The sequence below is a fragment of the Coffea arabica genome, chromosome 8e, assembly GCF_036785885.1.
Source record: "Coffea arabica cultivar ET-39 chromosome 8e, Coffea Arabica ET-39 HiFi, whole genome shotgun sequence".
NCBI classification, from domain to species: Eukaryota; Viridiplantae; Streptophyta; class Magnoliopsida; order Gentianales; family Rubiaceae; genus Coffea; species Coffea arabica.
Window position 1 is genome coordinate 44433424 of NC_092324.1, and position 24884 is coordinate 44458307.

Genomic DNA, 24884 nt, shown 5'->3' on the forward strand with positions numbered 1-24884 from the left:
CAGCCCAAATTGTGCAAACCAACGGAATTGCTGATGAAGAGTTGCCTTCCTATTATTAAGTCCTGGCAAGTCCACTAACAATAAGAAATCAAAAGGAGACAATTCTGCGGGGACCACGTAACATTGATTTAGAAAATGTGTTCTTCTTTTGGGAGATGTACTCATTAGCCATAGGTGGACTTTGATGATGAAAGTAGCTTTTCTATTTGCTTCCTACGTAACTAGTTCTCTTATGAAACTAGTGCAGAGGAAAATTAGAGAACAAGCTTCATAAGACATTAGACTAGTTTTAGTTTTCTCTCCAGGAAGCTCCGTAGGAGGATAGAGATAGTTTTTGGTTTTCAGAGGAGGAGTTCTTCCTTCCTTGTTGTGTGGTGTGCAACTTTTCTTAAAAGAGTCTAGCGAGACTCAGGTTTCTTCCTAAATTCTTAGTTAGTTATTTATGTATTTGATTCCATTTAAATTGCGTGAGAATTTTATCATGAAGCGTGGCTAATCTTCTCCTCTAGTCAAGGATCAACGCGAAGACGCAGTTCCAAATATCTGTGAGATCTAATTAATTTTACGTGTTCCTTAATTTGTTAATATTTGCATGTTTTCTATTTTAATTTCCATGGGATTATTTTGTTAATTGGATATCAAGGGCCCGATGTGCAATTTGACTTATTAATCTCCTGTCAAATTAATCAATTAAATCCGTAATTGTTTAGTTGGTTAATATTAGTGACAACTAGTATTTTCACATACTAGGAGAACATGCAATCTGATTTAAATAACCCTCGTAGCGTATTATTAATTTGGGTTAGGCTTTTCTAGTTTTTAATGCAATTGGGAAATTAATTCCTACGGTCGTACCTAGGAGTATTTCCTGGTTAGGGGTAATCAACGGTCGTACCTTGGTTATCAATAAATTAAGGAAAAGCTGGTCGTTAGATTTTATCGGCGACTATAACTAACCTATTAATAAAATTAAGTGAACCTTCTTTGCATCAATGATCGGATGAATGGACTGTGTCTGCGTAGTTGTATCCTTGGCTAGAATTTATTTATCATTTATTTAATTGCTATTTACAATTGTATTAATTAATTATTTATTTTTGGTTAATTATTTTTTAGTTAAATTGTTTAATTATTTACTTTTAATTTCATTTTGATAAAAATCCCCCGTGTCTCGAATTTAAAAAGAATCAAATTTTTTCCAGTCCCTGTGGATTCGACCCTACTCACTACTATACACAGAAAATTCATTTTTCTCGAGTAGGTATTTATTATTGCACAGGCTCGACACCTGTCATCTAGACCCATCATATTTATTACTACCAAGAGGAGAGATTTCTTTGTAAAATTTCTTGATATGAGATACAAAAATAAATTCAACAAATCTCTACCTTGGCGTGTATCCAACATCAGTAAATTCCAAACAAATAGCAAATAAACTCCACATTCTCCATAAAGTCCCAACGGATCTCAACGAACCACCAAAGTTCCAACAGGACCCAACTAGCCACCAACGAATTAGGATGCAAAAGACTCAATGGATTCCAACCGGTCAAAACTCACAAAAGGTTCAACAGATCCCAACAAACTAAAAATTACAAACATAGTAATCTTACTCCACATTCTTCACAAAACCCTCAACGAGTTCCAATGGGTCAAATAACTCTTTTTGAAAATCCAATTGAACTCCAATGAAAATTTTTTTCTCACTCTCTTTAGTGCCCAAAATCTGTTATTGTCATCAAGAACCCAAAACCTGAATCTCTAATACCAATTTGTAAGGTCTGATTCTAGAAAATTGACCAACAAAAATAATAGGGTTCAAAAGGATAGCAGATTTACTATAATATAAAGAGAATACAAAGAGAAAGTACAAAATCCTAAAAACTAATTTTTAGGCCTAAAAGGCATCTAAAACTGAAAACACAAAAGACTCTAACTAGCACTAAATGCTTAACGGCCCAAAGACCTATAACTTGTTATTTTGGTTTGATGCCTAACCAAAACCTCTCTTAGACTGGGGCGTAAATCTCCTAAAATTCTCTTGGTTTGATGCATACTGCACTTGGGTTGTTATCCTTAACACACTTAAATTCATTTAAATCCACTATATTTATAACTACCAAGAGGAGAGATTTCTTTATAAAATTCCCGGATGTGAGATATAAAAACAAACTCAACACTTAGCAATGAGACCAAGTCTTGAATCACTCGTTCACGCTGCTTTTTCTTCTGCCCGTGCATTTACTTATCCATTTATGTTTTTCTTTGTTGTTCATTTTTTATTTTTTCCTTTCAATTGAACAATAAAGTCCATGAAGCCAGGTAAAACTTAGAATTAATAACAAAGTTCTTTTCATTTTCTTTTTTTGTTGTTCATCAATAAAGAGAGGGTCAGTTTGTAGGCAAAATCCTACTATTTTAAATCCTACTATTTCAAAGCAGAAATTCTTTCCAAGTAACGTATCACTGCTACAGAGGTTTTTCTTCCGAATTTTGATGTATTTTTTTAAAGGTTATGACCCTTTTCCCCAATGATGATGATGATGATGATGATGATAGTAATAGCCCTGCAATGAAGCCAAACATGGTAGCATTTGGTCACAAGTTCTTCACATGTTTGTATTGTGGAGAAGCTGTAATTCACAAGATAATCAGCCCAATACCTTTTGACAATTAACTTTTAAATCTAGTTATCCTAGAAGAAAATTTAGTACTGCTTTTACAACAGGTAAAACAGATAGAAAAGGAATGCTCCGATTCAAATATTAACCAAATACTTCAGCTTGTCAGTTACCATACCGCAAGAGAATTCTCGTTTGTAAAGGTTGCCAATGATCAAAACATTTATGTATTTTGTGCCTAAAAAATCACAACACATTGAATAACACTACCCAACAACAATACACATTTTATCCAACTTCTTGTTGCAATTTGCTCCAAAAAAAAAAAAAAATTCTTGTTGCACTTTGTCATTACCGCTTCAAAAGCTCTTCACTGTTTTGCACTAATGCAACTACTCAAGAACCCGGGGGGGGGGGGGGGGGGGGACTTCAAATCAGATGTTGCTAGATTTAGAAAAAATTAAAGAAATGTTCCAATTTTATCCCTAAAATCTATATTAGATTGTCATCCTGAAACTATTTTGCTTCATTTTTAGAATGTGTGAGGGACAAAAAAGGATTTTTTTTTCAAAATATGAGAGATACGTTGATGAAGAGCAGCGCGTTGATCTGGCAGACAAAGTTTTTTTTCAATACAAATGGCAAACACGTTGATCTGGCATTGAGGACTCTAACCATCAAGGGCAGCGTAGCCAAAAGTCAATGACCCCTAACATTATGAAGCCTTGGCTAGCACCCCCTCTGCATATCATATATTTGTTATCCAGAGGCTTCTTTGCTGAATTTTGGAGGTCCTAACATTTTTGAAACGGAAAAATAATTGATGAAGACTAACATTATTTATTGTAGCATATATGGTTGGCTAAGGCTGCCTGGTGACACAATGGTCTGCAGCTGCTTGATCAACCATCAAGGGCAGCACAGCATGTAATGAGTCAATGACCCCTAACATTATGAAGCCCTGGCTGGCACCCTCTCTGCATCACATATTTGTTATCCTAAGATTTGTTATGAAGCCCTGGTTTGGTGGTCCTAAGATTTTTGAAACGGAAAAATAATTGATGAAGACTAACATTATTTGTTGTAGCATATATGGTTGACTAACGCTGCTTGGTGATACAATGGTCTACAGCTGCTCGATCAACCATCAAGGGCAGCGCAGCCAAGTAATGAGTCTATGACCCCTAACATTATGAAGCCCTAGCTGGCACCCTCTACATCATATATTTGTTATCCTAAGATTTGTTATGAAGCCCTGGTTTGGTGGTCATAACATTTTTGAAACAGAAAAATAATTGATGAAGACTAACATTATTTATTGCAGCATATATGGTTGACTAAGGCTGCCTGGTAACACAATGGTCTGTAGCTGCTCGATCAACCATCAAGGGCAGTGAAACCAAGTAATGAGTCAATGACCCCTAACATTACGGAGCCCTAGCTGGCACTCCCTCTGCATCATATATTTGTTATCCAAAGGCTTCTTTGCTAAATTTTGGTGGCCTTAAGATTTTTTGAAACGGAAAAATAATTGATGAAGACTAACATTATTTATTGTAGCATACTAGTTTTCGGGTGCCACACAAAGGCGTGCCAATGCCCAGGTTTAAGCTTAGCATGTATAATTTAGGGTTCCATTTATAATGCAATGCATGTAATGGTTTCCAAATGGAAATTCATGTGCATGTGGTGTGAATATTTGTCTATAATAATGATATATCTGTCATTGAATCTGGAGTAAACATACTTACCGGAGAGATAATTAATTGTATTAGGTTTGTTATGCCAAAATGGATATTAATTAGTTTTTGTTTTTGTTTTTGCTGCTATAAAAGCGTGGGCTGTTTAGTTTGGAGAAGTTAGTTTTGGTTTTTTTCTTTTTTTTTTTTGCTTTGTGGTTTATTGTTATGGAACAGAATTTAGTATCTATCAATCAGTTGAATGACGGTTTCGCGGTTGGGTAGAGACTATCTGTCCTGAAAATTGGTTATTGTCAAAACGCAGATGTTGCAAATTTTGTAATTTGCCAAAATCTCTTGGAATGACCCCTGAAAGAGAGTTTCTTCAAGGCCAAGGAGATATAGGTTGACAAAATTTCCAAACCCCTCTGGAATAGTTCCTGACAATTGATATCCCCCCAGGAATAGTTTTCTGAGTTGATTTGGGAGATTGGCCAGGACTCTAGGTATATTACCTCCAAAATTATTGTAACTCAAGGAAAGAATTCTTAGATTACTGCAGTTGGTCAGTTATGCAAAGTCCAAGTCTCCGGTAGAATTATTGCGGAAGAGATTGTGACAAAGATTAACTCTTTTGAGTTGTGTCAGATCTCCCAAATTAGTTGGAATTCGGCCTGCGAACTTATTATAGGGAAGATCAAGTATCTCAAGCCCAGAAGCATTAGTGATTGAAGTTGGAAAGTTTCCATACAAGTTGTTCCCCCCCAACATACAACATTTGTAGATTTGGTAGGGTGAGGCCTATATTGGTTGGGAGACTGCCACGAAAGGAATTGCCACCTACTGAAATCACAACAACAGCTGAACTATTAAAGATAGAGGCAGGGATTATACCGGATAGATTATTTTCTGCAGCTCCTAATCCGGCAAACCTTTTTGAGAGCCCCATCTCTATGGGCAGATTTCCCTCCAGATTGTTGAAGTCGAAAGTGAGTGTAGTCAGCGATGATAAGTTACCAATGGAGGGAATCTCTCCTGTCAGATTGTTTACTACAAGAAGTCTTTCAAGCTTCTTCAGACTGCTTAGCTGATCGATTGGAATTTTCCCTTTTAGCTTGTTGTGATGTAGGCTAATATTTATAATCTCTGAGCAGTGGCTCAGGTTTGCTGGGATTTTTCCTCCGAGTGCATTATTTGACAGGTTCAAGACTCTTAGCCTGAAGAGGCGACTGAATTCCTGGGGAATCTCACCATGGAATTGATTCTCTCCAAGTTGGATGAACCTCATGAAGCTTAGATTTCCGACATGAGGAGATATAGGTCCGGACAAGAGCTTATCCCTTAGAGTCAAGGCCATGACCCTTTGATGTCGGGTACGGCATGTGACTCCCTCCCAATGACAATGATGTTGTGAATGGTTCCACGATTTTAGCACTCCAATCGGATCATCAAATATCTGATTCTTGAATTCACGCAGAGCAAGACGATCAGTCTCATTTTGAAAGTGTTTAGAAGCTGAAACATGGCTTACTGAAAGTTCATGGCAACTGAGAGTATTAGAAAAATGTTTGCTAACGTCGATGATTGAAATTCGCACATGGTATTCGGAATTTGAATGAGCCGTGAATGCCAAGGCAGATTAATTTCCAACAGCCTGGTGATTGAATGATAAAAGTTTCTGTGGATTGCGAACATGTTTGAACTGTTACAGATTCTTGTAGTTCTACTTATATTAGCCCAAACAATTCTAACAAATGGGACTTAATTTTCTTGGTAGGAAAATGAACTAAAAACTTTGTTGTCAGAACTTAACACAGAAATGATCAGCAAGCTTCCTCCACCACTTGCAATTTACGCATAAAGGATAGGATCGTGATTCGTGAATTACGTACTTTTCAATGGGGATTAATCTGAAGTGCCAGTTTCAAGGTTTTCTTAACAAGAGTCGAAAAAGGATGTCTTGTCCGATCTCTTAAATCTTAATGACTGTGGGCCGTTGTTCAGACTTGGTTCTACAAGTAAACTCCTCCGTAGCCGTCCTTGTGATCATAACAGGAAGCCTTTCGATGTGTGCAATTCTAATCTTTCCAATGAACACAAACCACAAGATGGATAATAAATGTTGATGCAAGAATCTGTCAGTATTGGTAGCTGGAGTGGACTAATTTAAAAAAAAAAAAAGATTTTAATTGACTTTATAAATCAGATCACAAATCTAAAGCTATCATGGATGTTGATCACAAATCTAACGAATTTTCATGTTAATTTATCATACCAATTTTGTTCGTAGCATGAAGGGTGATATTTTAATTCTTCAAGTCAGTTTCATTGGATTGTTTTCATGCATGATTTTCAATAATCTGCAAATATTCTGCAACTTTACATCAATTTCCTAACTGGCTCTACGTTACATTCGCGCCTCATGCATTTCAAGACCAACTTCTACGTACCAATCCTCGAACATTTCACAAGTAAAACCCAGGCAGCCTAACGCCTTGTGTGAGGCCCGCTGTCAACTAGTTGTCAGTAACTTAGTATTGTAATGGAGATTGTTATCCTCATTCAGGCCGTCAATATTATCCGTGGTCCACAATTTATTATTCTTTCACATCAATAAATAAATGACTTGTCTGTGATAAGTGGGAAGGACCAAAATATCGACGGTGACTTGCTGTTAAGTCTCTATATATCCACTTCACTCAACTACTTGCCAGGAAAGACCAAAAAGTTGCTGTTGACTTACTGTTGGTGTAAATACAAGGAAGATGAACAAAGAAAGAATAGGTTTCAAATAATAAATTATAATCACTTTCCTTTAGATTATATTTGTTCATTATTAATGTGTCCTATACAAAGGATAAATATCTTTTAGTATAAAGACGAAATTTGTTTGTCTACAATCAGTTAGAACAATAAAGTGTAATTTTATAGTATTCTAAAATAAAGTGAGGAATGATTTTCTACGGTAAATCAATCCTCTACATGATCTTGCATAGTTAGAATTGTTGTGATTCAGGAATTGTATCTTGTAGTCAATGATCGAACTACTCTTCCAAGTTTTGTTTCATCCGAATAGGTGTTTTACATAAGAAGCCTGAGTGACCGGAAACATTCTCTGAAGTTAAGGCACCATTTGGTGGTAAAATAGCCACTTTAATCGTAAAAACGTTAACAAGGATCATTAACAAAGATGAAAGTTCTCGATTTTCTTTTGTAGACATTTGTCTTGTTTCTCCGGAACACTTGTACAAGTTATCTCATGTTGAAGAAATGTTGGAAATGCTCTTGTATGATGTATAAATGGTCTTTTATGCTAAAAAGTGATGCCTCGTATTCAGCAATGTTTATTATCTTTTTCAGCATCATTAACATCAAAAAAGAGTTTGAGAATGAGTGTCATAACTTTTCTTTTTCTGGTCTTCTTTCGTCCAAAATTCATCAGGTACTTTTACTGAGTTTTACATGACACGAGCTTCCCTTAAGTGAAGGGGCACTAAGCAATTAATCAGCCAAAACTAATGAAACCATAAAGGAACTTATTAAGGACATTGTTAGCAGCACAAACGCATCAGAAAGGACAATTAAACATAGTCACCTAGGAAAGCTTATGTGCCGTACTAATCAACTCACCCTAGGAGAGTTAGCCACTAGGTAATACATAGAGATGTAGTCCTGATTTCAAGTTAGAGATTTAAATTCTTGCACTTGCAGTTAAATCTAAATAATGCGTAGAAGTGGGTTTTTCTCCTTTTAAATCCCATTGGCCTAGTTGTTGAGTTGTCCCTTTAGTGATTAGTCCCTCTAATTGAGCCCTTTCTTATTAATGTATAGAAATAGTGTAGGTGTTGACGACTAACCATATTGGTTAGGAATTAGGCAGAAAAGGAGGTCAAGAGGCATCTGGCTTGTGAGTTCACTGAGTTGTGAAGTTGGAAACGGAACTTGACTTATTACCCATTGGAAACTCAAACAACCAATCAAAACAAGATGTAGATACGAAAGTTTCATTCCCCACTCATTACCCCTTGGAAACGCAACAACTATGGAAATTTCAAATATCTATGGAAGTTTCAAACAACAAATATCTATGGAAGTTTCCAGTCTAGAGTGTATAACTATAACTGTTATACATGTTGTGATTGTTGTCACGATAAAATTCCTCTTATACAATAATAAAAAAAAAAAGTAGGAAAGTTTCCAAGTGACAAATATTAAGTTGTAGATATTTTTTAACCGAGTTTTTTTTTTTAAACACGTGAATCTTTAAAATATCTGGCATGTGAAAAAAACGATTAAAAGAGATTTGTATGTGTTTGTAATTTTTAAAATTCCAGCGTCCATAATCAAAACTCTTACTTTTTTTGTAAACCATGTTTTCCTTTCATTTTTTGTGCGTGCATATTCAATTGACCGAACCTTAATGCCACAGTACCTTGTAAACAAATACACACAATCTTTCTATATATATATATTGAATTGTCAATTTTACCCTTATTATTAAGGGCAAAATGGTCACGGTATAGTTACAATTAAAAACTTAAAACCGTATCTTCCTTTTCAATGTAGTTGCTCTGATTTGATTTCTCCATGTTTGTCTAAACCTCCATATTTGTTTATCTGATGATATTTGAAATACTCTGAAACTACTATATATCTACTACAACACTTCTCCCTTCTCCATTGATAAATAACCATGATTTCATTTTACTTGAATAATCCTTTTTTTTTTACAAACTTTTATGTTTTTTTTCTCTTTTGATATTTACACATTGTTCATATTTCTTACAGCATCATATGTTTTGCATAGTGCACACACATCAATTGTGCCCCAATCACTAGTTATTATTATTCAAACTGGTATTGTTTACTTATCACACAACTTCTTCAACTTGTACGATAAGAATTGCTACTACTTCACGATTAATTATGAACTCAACTGAAATGCCAATACTCAATCCAAAGGAATCTTTTGCCACATGTTTTACTAAAAACTACCACTACTACTACTACTTTGTTTCTTGCCATCAAATTTTAGTTCAATAGGATTTTTAAAACTTCCAGTTGATCAATGAATGTGGACTCCATCAGCAGAGTTATACTACGCTTTTGTTGGAGATTTTCCAGGGTGTGTGTGTGTGTATATATATATATATATATATAAGAATCCGTTTATCCTCTTTCTTTCCTTTTCTGTTTCTTTTTTTGTTAATTTTCCACAATTTTTTTATTTTTCTTATGGTTTTCTTATATCTGTTTAACTTTTAAAATATAATTAATCACTTTAATCTTCAAATTGAAGATGTAATGATAATTAATAATAGTTAATATTGAAGCGGTAATTTTTAGGCAAAATATTAATAAAAAAATCGACCATATTTCCTTTAAGGATTGTTCTTTTATTAAATAGAATAATTTTGTTTTGTTTGTGAGAACATGATCTATACCTATAAAGCATAAAAAGAAAATGAAATTGAGTCTTCCATTAATGTTTTCATATATTCATAATATATGTTTCTAAACATAGTAATTAATATAACAAAGCACTTTATTAACAAATTATATATATACTATGTATATACACTACATATATATATATCACTCATATACTATATGTATTTATCAATATTATGCCAGTGACCCATAAATTCAATCAATTATCCACCAATTGAACTAATGATCTACCCACTTGGTCCCTTTGTTGGGTACCTTGTGATAAGCTTGCATTTTAAGTGATTTAAGTGTGTTTTAATATTTAATTTTGATATGCTTTATTTATTTTTACAGCTAATTAACTAGGTTTCTAGTGAAGTTTACATTTTGTGGTTTAAGTGAGAAATATTACATTTCAATGGATTAAAGTTGTGAAAACTTCATGTTTTGTAGGTTTCAATGATTCAATCAACAAATGGAATGAATTGAGAAGATATTTAGATGATTGTTGGTGATTTGAAGTGATTTAAAGAGAATATGAAATGCAAAATATTCAAAGATGAAATGCAATTAAGCTCTAAAGAAGAGAAGTTTGATAGTTTTGACACCTGTTGGTATTTTGACTATATCTTGAGTTACAAGCATCGGATTGAGGTAATTCTTGAGCCATTTTGAAGCCAACACATAGCTCTGCATTTCTTATGTGATATCAAAATCCATTTCATGAGTTTTCCTAGTCAAAATATCAAAATAGTGTTGGCCATGTTTGTTGTCAAAAACTAAAACAGAGTTTTGACTAGTCAAAAATATTTTGGTCAATTTTCAGTTTACAAAGCTCTAAATTAGATGATTCTTGAAACATTGGAAATCTAAATGAAAGGGCTACAACTTTCATGTTTTGTACAAGAGTTAGTTTAGCCTTCATCATTGAGAAAATATCAGTTGAAATTGGTGCAAAAACAGAACAAAGTTGAAGACTGGCCAGAAATGAAAAACCTGCAATAAGGCAAAACATGGGGTAATACGTAACCTCATACCCACGTATTCTTCAAACGAAGCTAAAACTTGCACCTTAAGTTGATCTGTATTCACACAGCTTTTCCAAGTTATCTCCAGTTCAGAATTTCGGCTGTAACTCTAAAGAAGTGTGAAGACTTGTGGAAGCATATTTTGGAAATCTCAAGATGCATTTCACTTCAACTTTAACAACTCATTTGTAGTTTGAATTCCTCCATAAATAGGGGTCTTGAAGGACATTTTTTTATAACTTTGGAAGGCTAGAAACACTACTAAAATATAGTTTTTACTAGTTTTTCTTAGTTTATTAGTATAGCATAGTTAGTATAGTTTATCCATCTTGTACTTGTGACTAGATTTGGATGAAGAATTGAGGAATAAAGATGGAGAATTGGAGCTCAAGTGACAAGGGTGACCTCTCTCCTATCACTTCTCTTTTATATTTGATTTCATGTTTAGTTATAATACAAGTTTGGATTTTATCATGCGTTGCTAAGGTTTATATTTAGAGTTATGGATGAACTTTCTATATTTTGTTAATGATGTTTAATTAGTTATTTGATGATATTATTTTGATCAAATTATTTATCACTTTAGTTTTCTAATCATGATTAACTGGCCATTAATTGTGATAATTTTAAGATGTTAAGTTTGCAATGAGAATTAAAATTTAACATTAGTTCAAGGAAGTGTTAAACTTATGAAGTATACAAGAAATGAGTTTGTAATTAATTTCATAACCACGAGAGTATGTATGGCTTAACTACAAGTATAGTTGATTCACAATGAGAGTAGATTTCATATATATTAAAAAATCACACCACAACTAGCCAAAATAATAACATTCACTTAACCGGTAATTTCACTAGCAAGAATAGTGGAGAATTCTATATCCCTAGGAGTTTTCTATTATTTTTATTTCATGTTCGTACTGTAGATTTAATCTCTTACATTTGTAATAGTCTAAATAATAAAAGAATTCAAAAATCATCGGTAATTGATAATTTTGCCTGTGGGATCGACACTTAATATTCCCTGTACTCGATAAACGATCTGTATACTTACAGAAAATGGGGTATTTATCTTTTATTAAAATTTGGTACATGGTTGAATCTCGTCACCTTGCAAGGTTAGATTTAATTGCTATGGTCTAATGAAGTAAAAAGGGTGTGAAAAATTAAATATCTCACAATTGAATAGATATATATTTACCTATACCCCGCGATTCAAGTTAAATGCTTGAACATGAACTCAAGCTAGAATTCTAAAACTCGTGCAAGAGCTTGATTCGATGAAAATAATAGTTTATTCAAGCTAGCTAGTCGACTTGGATATGCTTGATAATTTGTGAATCTTGAATTAAGCTTGATTTCAGGCTCAAATTTTATAAATTATTAAGTTTTTTGAATAAAAGATACAGTAGGCATTTGACAATTATAAACATAAAAAAATCAAATAAACAACATTTACAGTTAAATATTTGGAGGTGGAGACAACAACAGCTATTTTTATATTTTTAGGAATGACAACGGGATTTAGGACAGGGAACTTCACCACGTTGTCAAAACCCCCTCTCACTCCCTGCCCCCATAGCAAGTGACAGGTGCCGAACCTGTGCAATAATAAATACCTGCTCAAGCAAAATACAACTTCTGTAGACAGTGATAAGCAAGGTCGAATCCACAGGGACTGGTGATATTTGTTTCTTTTAAAATTCCAATTGGAATAAGGGGGATTTTATCGGAGTTAAACTAAAAACAATTAAATAATTCACTGGAACAAATGATTAACTAGCACGAATACGAAAAGGAATTAAATCAAGAATATATAAAAATTCTAGCCAAGGATACAACTACTCAGGCACAGTCCAATTATCCGATCATTGATGCAAGAGAGGTTCACTTAATGTATTAATAGGCTAGTTATAGCCGTTGACGAAGTTTGACAACCAATTTTTCCTTAATTTATTGATAACCAAGGTACGACCGTTGATTACCCCTAATCAAAAAATACTCCTAAGTACGACCATAGGAATTAATTTCCCAATTGCATTAACAACTAGAAAAACCTAGCCCTAATCAATAACACACTACGAGGGTTATTTAAATTAGATTGCACGCTCCCCTGATGTGTAAACACACCAGTTGCCACTAATATTAATCAATCAAACAATTACGGATTTAATTGACTAAATTGGCACGAGATTAATAAATCACATTGAACATCGGGCCCTTGACATCCAATTAATAAATAAATCCCATGAGAATTCAAGCAGATAGCATGCAAATATTAATAAATTGAGGAACGCGTGAAAACTAATTAGATCTCACAGAATTTCGGGACTGCGCCGTCGAGTTGACCCTTGACTAGATTGAAGGTTTAGCCACGCCGCATAATTAAATCACCACACGAATTAAATGATTGCAACGGCATTGCCTTTTTACTAGAAAGCAAGGAATAAAAGATGTTTCCCGGCGTGTGTCAGAGGCCAGTCAGAGAGAAAAAGAAAGAAAATTAAAAACTGAACTAAAAGCTAAAAACTCTCCGCTTGCTTCTGTCCGTTCTCTACTTATAGAGAAACAAAAAGGAAGTTGACTAAAAACTATCTAGTCTCTGGTCCCACCGTAATTGGGAAGCAAGCAAAAGATTACAAGAAAAAACTTCTCCTCGTGTGTTTCTCTCAAAAGCCCAATTGAAGAAAAGCCTTTGCTTCTTCGTGGTCCCCGCTGATGTCCCTCTTAAAAGCCAAAGGAGATTACTAATGCTCTCTCCCGTAGGACTTGAGCCAATGAAGTACACAAGGTGGGCCCTTAGCCCAATTGTCTTTTGTTCCCTTTCTTTTTGGTAGTTTTCTGCTCCATTCCTGGAATTAGACCCAAATACCAAATATAAGTAGATATCGGCAATTAACACAATATTTGATAGGTATAACAGGGGAAATGAGTAATAAAATTACTATCAAATAATGTCCTATCAATTACCCCCACACCTGAATCATGCTTGCCCTCAAGCATGAGAATCGGAATTGGACACCAAAATTGGATAATGGCTATTCTCCACTTACCGTATTGCCAAAATACTCAAAGAAATATATATCAAGCATCACAGGTCAAGATCACAGAAAATCGCCCCGATTAGCTTCCTAACCACCGACCCTTCCAATTTAAAGCAAACTAATCTAGGGAGAAAGGATGATTACTCACATTCATCAGCGACTGGTCCAATTATTAACTAAAATCTCAACATTAGCCCATAAATCGGTAGCTAACTCCTTTCACATTTGACACACTTTTTATTTATTTCTTTCTCTCTCCCTGTTTTTTTTTCAGTTCTTTTTTTTTTGATTGTTTTTATTCAAAAGGCTTAGTCTCTAGCCATTAGAGCCTTTTGACGCGAACTCCAACATTTGTCAGATGAAGGAGCCCGGTTACTCAACTCCTCTTGCTAGGTGACCAAGTACTCATAACCATCACCACCTTTTGACGCGAGGATCAACACTTTAGGTGAAGATCCCCGGCTACTCGGTGGTGATAACTAGCGGAGCATAGCCAATGCTAACCATATAGCACAATAACTAAAACAACGCAAAAATAACAGCAGCCAGCCCCAAACTTCCAAACATGGAGAACTAAAATTAATAGCCGGACCAAATCACATGAAAAATGCCAACAGTCATCCCATATGCCTAGAAAAGTTAACTAAAAATTAGAAAAGTCAAGCACTTGCTGATATTCACCACAGAGATATTCTTAACTTAACCCCCTCAGCTTGATACCATGTTTTTACTAAAACTCGGCAATATCAGAATTAGAGACAAAAACCAACATCCGACTTGGTATTCAAATTAGAACTGACCACTAGAGAAAGGAAGGGAAGATAAACGAAAATGAGATAACCATCAAACTAAGAGCAAAGGGAAAACACCAATCAGGGAATACTAGCACTCAAACAGAGACTCCCCCCATACCTAAATGACACATTGCCCTCAATGTGATAAACCAGCAACAAAAGTAAAGAGAAGGGCAACGGTACTTCTCCAGAGTCGTCAAAACATGGGAGGGTTAGGCGGAAACTGAGGAGGGAACCCGGCTTGCTGCATAAATGCCGCTAGATTCTGCGCCATATTGTGCACGTTAACGTCAATGTGTTTCTGCCGCGTCTCAAGCCTCTCAACCGTGTTTCGGAGATGGTGCCATTCTTCAGCTGTTAGGACGGGAGGGGGGGAGCGGAAGAAGAAGGACCGGGGTCACCGCCCGCCGTGGAGGCTCTGGCAAAGGATGAACGAGGCGGAGGTCTAATCGATCCCGGGGGAACAATCTCCCACCCGTTGTCACCCTCCCGTACCAAACCCATTCGCTCCAAGCACGGGATATCCAAGGCCTCCATTTGACAAGCAACATGTAAATCATGGTTAGATAGATCAAGCAACTGCAAGTTAACAGCCAAATGGGTGATATACGACCCAAGAATCAAGGGGCGCTTCTTCTTTGTCAAAACAGACTTAAATTGAGAAGCGAGCCAGCAACCCAAGTTAACTTTAATATTGTTATGCATGTACCATATGAAAAAGAACTCTGGCTTAGACAATATACCCGAGCTATCTCGCCTACCCGAGAAACTATACGCTAGGAAGCGCTGGATGTAGCGAGAAGCCGGGTCCTTGATGTAAGAGCTCTTGGACTGGCGAGAATCATAAGGGGCAGGGTCGACGGACAGCGCCTCTCACATACTTCGATAACGAGAGAAGAAAGGCTCTATGTAGTTGCAGGCACTCTCGGCATACTCCCGAGAGGCGGCATAGGCCGGATCAATAAAACCAAAAGCCAAATTAAAATCAGTAATCGACTAGTGGAACTCCTGACCCATCAATCGAAATCGAATGACATCGGGGGTAGACACGGTATAACCGGTAGTAATGGTGAACTCAAAAGTGGCATAAAACTCCCTAACCAACTCAACAAAGGCCGGGAGGTCAACAATACGGGAATATGGGCGCCATCCAATGCCATTGATCAAATGGTGGAAGGGGACGCTAATATTTAGAAGGCCCACGGTGGCGGCGTCCAGATACCGGCAAAGAGTGATCTGCTGCTCACAACAAACAGCATATCGCTACTTGTCGGCGGCCCTAGTGAAGTGCAGATTTCCCCCAAAATGTGCAGGATCAGAAATATGGACGCCCCTCTGTCTCCCAAGGCGAGCTCTCCTCCCAGAGGAGGAAGGTTCATGCGAGGGGTTAGAGGCGGGAATAGTGGGTTGGGGTGGTGGAGGCTGTGATTGCCCAGGTGTCCTAGACTTAGAAGAAGAACGAGGCCTCACCATGGTGACCAACAGGCAAACCAAAACAATAGAAAGCACAATACAGGAAACCAAGAGCTAGAAAAAGACCCCAAGCAAGTCCAGTATACCCAACCGAGTAGCAATTACAAGCGTCACGGGCGCCCCCAATAAGCAAATATAAGCGTCACGGGCGCCTCCAAATTTAACCAGCAATCGCAGCAATTCACCCACAATTGGACACCAAATATATGAATCAGACACACGTGGACCTAAAACCAGCGTCACTGTCTCTAAATGGACAGTCAAGAACCCAAAACAGGGTACTAAAATCAGCAATTAACCCAAAGAGCTAGCAATTCCAGCAACAGCAGTTGAAGTAAATAAAATAAAAAATAGCGCCACAAAAATCCCTAGCAGTCACTAAAGCCCAAATCTGTCTAAAATTATCCTAGAAAGTATCCAAATCAACACCTCCTTCTATCCAACCACAAATTCTAGTAATTGATGCTAATAGGAGAAGGGTGTACAATACCTCCACCTGTCAATTTGGACAGGTGGTGATGCGCGACTATCTGCGAGGAGGAGGAGATGGCGCGCGGCTAGGGTCAGCAGCGAAGGGGGGCAGTGACGGCGCAGTCCTCGCGAGAGAGAGAGAGAGAGACGCGTGAGGGCTGTGGTGGCGCTGGACAGCAGCGGCAATGGAGGAGATGCGCGCCGACGTGGGCTGCGGAAAGAGGCGGCGCGCGAGGGCTGGAGTGTGGCTGAGGTGCAACGAGCTGGGGCAGCGGCGGTTGCGCAGGTGTAGCTCTCGCGAGGAGAAGGTCGCGCGACGGGGCTCGTGGAGGCGCGCGAGGAGCTTGGCCGCGAGCTGGCCGCGGGTTCGAGCAGCGGAGTAGCGGCAGTTGGCGGCGGGCTAGCCTGCAACAGAGCTGCGAGGTGAGCGATGCCCGCGGGAGAGAGAAAGGATGGCGCGGCCGAAGGGGAAAAGTGGGAGGCGCGCGCGAAGACGGTGGCGCGCGATAAGCTTGGCCTCGAGCTGTGGCGGCGCTCGGCGAAGGGTTCCGGTCGCAAGAGAAAGGGGAAAAGGGAAGGCGAGGCAGCGGGGAAGAAAGAAGAAAGAAGAAGGAAGAAAAGAAGAAAAGAAAAGTAAAGTAAAGAGAAGGAAAAAAATAGTTTTTGTGGATTTTTTTTTTTTTTTTGGTCGTCAAACATGGCGTGGGCACGCCAAGATTAGAGAACATCCACTGACTTCGAGAGTCACCTTACGCACTTTAACGCGTGCCCTCTTCGCGTGGGTACGCCAAGATTCTATTTTCTGCCGGCGTCGCGAGATGTTGAGAATTTACCAACACGATGCGGGCACGCCATGTTTTACAAACGTCCTCTGCCCATGGGACTTGGACTTAGACGCTTAATGCGTGCCCTCCTCGCGTGGGCACGCCAAGATTACCTATCCTGATCAGAGTTAGAAAACATCAAGACTGACTAGTACCCACGTGAGAAACGACATTATTAAATAATTAAGCACTAAAACAACAAAATTAACAATTGGGTTGCCTCCCAAAAGCGCCTTTCTTTAACGTCTTTGACTAGACGTAGCCCAAAAATTTACTTAAACTAAGCAAATAGGGTCTTCCAAGTGCATCATCTACACCCGTTCAATTGGAACCCCTTCATAATACGGCTTGAGACGATGACCATTCACTACAAATTTCTTCTCAGTCTTCAAACTTTGGATCTCTACTGCACCATAATGAAAGACATTAGTCACAACAAAAGGACCAATCCAACGAGAACGTAATTTACCTGGAAATAACTTCAATTTGGAGTGGTACAGTAGAACTTTTTGCCCACACTCGAATGTCTTCCTTGAGATCTGTTGGTCATGAAAAATCTTATTCCTCTCCTTATAAATTATCGCATTCTCATAAGCTTCATTGCGAATCTCCTCCAACTCCTGTAATTGTAACTTCCTTTGAATTCCGCCCTCCTCAATATCCATATTGCATCGCTTAACCGCCCAAAATGCTTTATGCTCGAACTCCACTGGAAGATGGCAAGGCTTACCAAATACCAACCTATAGGGAGACATCCCTATAGGTGTCTTGTAAGCGGTCATGTATGCCCACAAGGCATCTTCCAACCTTGAATTCCAGTCCTTCCTATCAGGGCGGACCATCTTTTCCAAAATAGACTTTATTTCTCTATTCGAGACTTCAGCCTGACCATTGGTCTGTGGATGGTAGGAAGTGGAAACCTTATGAAGTACACCATACTTCCTGAACAAAGCAGCAATTGTTTTGTTGCAAAAATGCGTCCCCCTATCACTCACAACTGCCCGTGGCATTCCAAATCGTACAAAAATATTAGACTTTATGAAATCTGCAACCACCTTAGAATCATTAGTGCGGGTGGCTTTTGCTTCCACCCACTTCGAGACATAATCCACTGCTAGTAAAATGTATAAAAATCCACAAGAATTTGGAAAGGGACCCGTGAAATCTATACCCTAAGTATCAAAAATTTCAATGAAAAGCATGGGCACTTGTGGCAGTTGATCCTTTCGGGATAAATTTCCTACCCTCTGACATTTATCACATGTCTTACAAAACAAGTAAGCATCCTTAAATAAGGTAGGCCAATAAAATCCACTTTCCAACACTTTTCTAGCAGTCCGTTTAGGTCCAAAATGACCCCCACATGCAAAAGAGTGACAGAAAGTCAATATAGATTGGAATTCACTTTCACTTACACATCGCCTCATTATTTGGTCAGCACCTTGTTTCCAAAGATAGGGATCATCCCAGACATAGTACTTTGCATCGCTTCTTAGTTTGTCCTTTTTCGTCTTGGGCCAACCTGCGGGCAATTTGTCAGTAACCAAATAATTCACAATATCTGCAAACCAAGAAGGGGATGAATTAATAGAAAGTAAATGTTCTTCAGGAAAAGACTCCCTTAATGGTAATTCCTCCTCCGCTACCAATAATCGACTTAGGTGGTCAGCTACTAGATTCTCTGCTCCTTTTTTATCTCTGATTTCCAAGTCAAATTCCTGCAGGAGCAATATCCATCTTGTCAAACGGGGTTTAGCGTCCTTCTTGGTCAGCAGATACCTCAAAGCTGCATGGTCAGAATACATAATTACTTTAGCACCTAGCAAATAAGGTCTAAACTTTTCTAAAGCAAAAACAACAGCTAAGAGTTCTTTCTCCGTAGTGGAGTAATTGAGTTGGGCGCCATTTAAAGCTCTAGAGGCGTAATATATTGCGTGCGCCGCTTTCTCCATCCTTTGTCCCAAAACTGCTCCTACGGAGTGGTCGCTGGCATCACACATAATTTCGAATGGGAGATTCCAATCAGGGGGTTGGATGACAGGTGAAGAAGTGAGTAGTTTTTTCAACTTCTCGAACGCTTCTTTGCACTCCTCGTTGAATTCAAAACTGACATCCTTTTGCAAAAGCCTGAAAAGTGGTGCCCCGATCTTTGAGAAATCCTTGATAAATCTGCGACAGAAACCTGCATGTCCTAGAAAAGAACGAACTTTCCGTACAGTTACGGGGTAAGGTAAAGCAGATATCACATTTATTTTAGCTTTATCAACCTCAATTCCTCTAGACAACACTACATGTCCTAGAACTATCCCGTGCTCAACCATGAAGTGACATTTTTCCCAATTGAGTACTAGGTTAGTCTCAATGCATCTTTTTAAAATCAATGTCAGGTTATCTAAGCAATCGTCAAAACTATCACCATAGACACTGAAGTCATCCATGAATACCTCAATTATTCTCTCCACATACTCAGAAAAAATGCTAATCATGCACCTCTGAAATGTTGCAGGGGCATTGCACAATCCAAATGGCATCCTTCGATAGGTAAAAGTGCCAAAGGGGCAAGTGAAAGTTGTTTTCTCTTGATCCTCTGGTGCAATTGCTATCTGAAAATAGCCAGAGAAACCATCTAAAAACAATAATATGCACGACAAGCTAACCTTTCAACCATTTGATCGATGAATGGAAGAGAAAAATGATCCTTCTTGGTCACCGCGTTTAATTTGCGGTAATCGATGCACTGGCGCCAACCCGTAGGCTTTCGAATTGGAACGAGGTCCCCTTCATGATTTTCTTCCACAGTTACCCCTGCTTTCTTTGGCACCACTTAGACTGGACTCACCCATGGGCTATCTGAGATAGAAAAAATAATTCCTACGTCCAGAAGCTTGATTACTTCTTTCTTGACCACTTCCATCATGATGGGGTTCAATCTCCTTTGTGGTTGTCTTATCGGCCTAGCATCCTCTTCCAGGCGAATTCGATGCATGCACACGGACGGTCTTATACCCTTTATGTCCGCAATTGTCCAACCTATAGCTTCCTTATGCTCCCTTAAAACCCGAAGTAGCTTATCATCCTCCCTGGGTGATAATTTGGATGAGATTATCACTGGTAACGTCTCTTTTTTGCTTAGATAGGCATACTTTAAATGTTCGGGCAGAGGTTTTAACTCCACTTCAGGTGCCTGCACGATAGAAGGTAATAGCTTTAGGTGTGGTTCAGGCACGAATATAGGAGCGACATCATACCTTAGAGAACTTTGGCCTAGTGAATGCAAGGCTCCAACCATTCTTTGCAAACTGACATCTAACTCCATTTCACAAGTTGCTTCCAGATCCAAATGTTTGGTGATTGCTGTCTCCAATTCATCCCTGCCATTAATCTCAAATACTTCTTGCACCAAAGGGTCAATTACACTCACAGCGAAAATAGCATTAGAATGACAAGGATATCTCATGACCTCAAATATATTAAAATGAACTATTTCTCCATCAAATTCCATCGTCAGGGTGCCCTCACTAACATCAATTTTTGTACGAGCCGTGCTCAAGAAGGGCCTCCCCAACAAAATTGGTAATGGATTTGGAGAACGTTCATCACCCATATCAAGAATATAAAAATCAGCAGGGAACACTAAATTGTTCACTTGCACTAACACATCTTCTATCACCCCATCGGGATAAGCATTAGTCCTATCAGCCAATTGAATTATAATGCCAGTTTCCTTTAAGGGACCCAAATTTAGCGAAGCATAAATAGTCTTGGGCATCACATTATAGAGGCTCCTAGATCTAACATGGCATTCCGAATGCTAGTGTTCCCTATTTTACAAGGGATAGTGAACATACCTGGGTCTCCACACTTGGGCGGAAGTTTTCTTTGAAGCACTGCGGATACGTTCTCTCCCACAATTATCCTTTCATCTCCCCTCAATTTCTTCCTATTGATGCATAGGTCCTTCAAAAATTTGGCATACCGGGGTACTTGCTTAATTGCGTCAAGTAAGGGGATATTTATCTCCACCTTTCTAAACATCTCCAGAATTTCCTTTTCCTTGTCTTGCTTTTTAGGCATTTCCAACCTGCTAGGAAAAGGTGGTGGGTTAGGCTTAACTGGAACCACTGGGTTACGTATTACCTCTTTATTGGTGCCGGACGTTCCTTCTTCCTCAAGCTCCTTCTCAATGCGGTCCTCATTCTTGTCCTTCGGAGCCACCGGTGCTGGTCCTTCAACCTCTTTCCCACTCCTGAGGGTCATTGCACTTACATTCTTGGGATTCACCTCAGGTTGGGATGGAAGTTTTCCCTTTCCCTAGGAGTCCAGTCGGTTGACAATTGAGGCCAATTGACTCATCTGATTTTCCAAGTTTTGCATACGTGCCTCCATCTCTTGACTGCTGGCTTCAGTGTCCTGCTGAAATTTCATAGTGTTAGAGGCTATGGTTTTAACCATGTCTTCTAAGGACATACCTGGGTTAGAGGAAGGTTGATTCTTTGTTTAATATTGTTGCTGGAAGCCCTGTTGTCTATTGGGGGTGAAATTTTGTTGCTTATTTCCCCCATAACTCAGATTTGGATGATCCCTCCAACCCGGATTGTATGAGTTGGAATAGGGGTCATACTGTCTACGTGGCATGGGCATGTTACCAGCCATGTTTGCTTGCTCAATTCCCTCCTCTTGTAACTGTGGGCACGAGTCAGTGGTATGACCAATGTTCGTACAAATCCCACACACTTTGGCCTGCTGTACATTTCCTACAGCTATCTGTCGAACAAATGAGGTTAATTCAGATAACTGCTATTGAATGGAAGATGAGCTTACCTCGTTGACCTTCCTCGTAGGAACATCCTCTCTTGTACCAAACTGCTGGCAGTTCTCTGCCATTCGCTCGATTAGTTCCCAAGCCTCTTGGGTAGTCTTATTCACCAGTGCGCCTCCACTTGCTGCATCAATGATATTTCTATCGTTCATCAGTAGCCCCTCGTAGAAGTACTGAATCAGCAGTTGATCACTTATTTGGTGTTGAGGGCATCGGGTGCGCAGCCTGGTGAACCTCTCCCAATATTCATACAAGGATTCCCCGTGAAATTGTTTGATGCCACATATTTCCTTTCGCAAACTAGCAGCTCTGGACGCAGGGAAATATTTTTCAAAAATTTTTTTCTGCATCTCTGGCCACGTGGTGATAATGCCTGCAGGTAGACAGTATAACCAGTCTTTTGCCAAATCCTTGAGAGAAAAAGAAAAGGCCCTTAACTTAATTTGTTCATCAGTTACTCCCAAAGGCTTCATACTCGAACACACCACATCAAATTCCTGCATGTGTTTGTGGGGTTCCTCACCTGACAGACCATGAAAAGTAGGCAACAAATGTATTAGACCAGGTTTTAATTCAAAAGCTACATTTTCACTAAGGCGAGGGAAAGTTATGCAGAGAGGTTGTTGGGTCAAGTTTGGAGCGGCCAACTCCCGTATTGTTCGTGCATTTGCCATGGTGACTTCCTCCTAGTCCGAATCACTCGAGTGATCACTATGCAGATTTAACGATTCCACCTCCGGATCCAGTCCTTGAGATGTACCACTGGGCTGCTCCTCTCTGAGCTGTCTAGTCTCTTTCCTAGTTCGGCTTGCAGTCTTCTCTACTTCAGGGTCAAAAATTAAATCGCCTGTACGAGAAGAACGAGGCATAAACTAGAGAAATATCAGAAAGAAAGAAAGAAAGCAAAAACAGATTAGATTTAAAAAGGAACAAATAATTAACGTCAGTCCCCGGCAACGGCGCCAAAAATTGACAGGTGCCGAACCTGTGCAATAATAAATACTTGCTCAAGCAAAATACAACTTCTGTAGACAGTGATAAGCAGGGTCGAATCCACAGGGACTGGTGATATTTGTTTCTTTTAAAATTCCAATTGGAATAAGGGGGATTTTATCGGAGTTAAACTAAAAATAATTAAATAATTCACTGGAACAAATGATTAACTAGCATGAATACGAAAAGGAATTAAATCAAGAATATATAAAAATTCTAGCCAAGGATACAACTACTCAGGCACAGTCCAATTATCCGATCATTGATGCAAGAGAGGTTCACTTAATGTATTAATAGGCTAGTTATAGCCGTTGACGAAGTCTGACAACCAATTTTTCCTTAATTTATTGATAACCAAGGTACGACCGTTGATTACCCCTAATCAGAAAATACTCCTAGGTACAACCATAGGAATTAATTTTCCAATTGCATTAACAACTAGAAAAACCTAGCCCTAATCAATAACACGCTACGAGGGTTATTTAAATTAGATTGCACGCTCCCATGATGTGTAAACACACCAGTTGCCACTAATATTAATCAATCAAACAATTACGGATTTAATTGACTAAATTGACACGAGATTAATAAATCACATTGAACATCGGCCCTTGACATCCAATTAATAAATAAATCCCATGAGAATTCAAGCAGATAGCATGCAAATATTAATAAATTGAGGAACGCGTGGAGACTAATTAGATCTCACAGAATTTCGGGACTGCGCCGTCGAGTTGACCCTTGACTAGATTGAAGGTTTAGCCACGCCGCATAATTAAATCACCACACGAATTAAATGATTGCAACGGCATTGCCTTTTTACTAGAAAGCAAGGAATAAAAGATGTTTTCCCGTTGGAGAATATTGTCAAACACCTGGCGTGTGTCAGAGGCCAGTCAGAGAGAAAAAGAAAGAAAACTAAAAACTGAACTAAAAGCTAAAAACTCTCCGCTTGCTTCTGTCCGTTCCTTACTTATAGAGAAACAAAAAGGAAGTTGACTAAAAACTATCTAGTCTCTGGTCCCACCGTAATTGGGAAGCAAGCAAAAGATTACAAGGAAAAAGCTTCTCCTCGTGTGTTTCTCTCAAAAGCCCAATTGAAGAAAAGCCTTTGCTTCTTCGTGGTCCCCGCTGATGTCCCTCTTAAAAGCCAAAGGAGATTACTAATGCTCTCTCCCGTAGGACTTGAGCCAATGAAGTACACAAGGTGGGCCCTTAGCCCAATTGTCTTTTGTTTCCTTTCTTTTTGGTAGTTTTCTGCTCCATTCCTGGAATTAGACCCAAGTACCAAATATAAGTAGATATCGGCAATTAACACAATATTTTATAGGTATAACAGGGGAAATGAGTAATAAAATTACTATCAAATAATGCCCTATCAGCAAGCAGGCCCATAGTCGTTAAGATTTAAGACATTGCACAATACATCTTTTTTGACATGGTAAGAAAAACTTTAAACTGGCTTAATGAACTATCAATGATTGATTGGATGAAGATAACTCCTGCTTTGATTATGACTTTTTGTTAATGAAGCTGAGGTGAAAATTAATTAGTCAAATGAATGATACATAATGCAAAACATTAGGAATTTAACTTCCAATTGTGCCTTCCCATAATGCAAAAGATCACAATAGATAGATTAGATATTCATAAACCTATTTCGTCTCTGGTCTCCTTTATAAGCTCATTTTCATGGATCGTATAATTT

At 38.4% G+C, this 24884-nt stretch overlaps 1 protein-coding gene across 1 annotated transcript; it reads right to left on the minus strand.

The window, feature by feature from the left end:
* Positions 1-21132: 21132 nt before the first annotated feature.
* LOC140012806 (uncharacterized) lies at positions 21133-21621 on the minus strand. Its single transcript, XM_072061121.1, has one exon. It carries the CDS (start codon positions 21619-21621, stop codon positions 21133-21135), a length of 489 nt encoding a protein of 162 aa, XP_071917222.1.
* Positions 21622-24884: the final 3263 nt, after the last annotated feature.

Coding starts and splice junctions, on each gene's coding strand:
- LOC140012806 (XM_072061121.1), bottom strand. CDS start 21,621: ATGACCCTCAGGAGTGGGAAAGAGGTTGAAGGACCAGCACCGGTGGCT.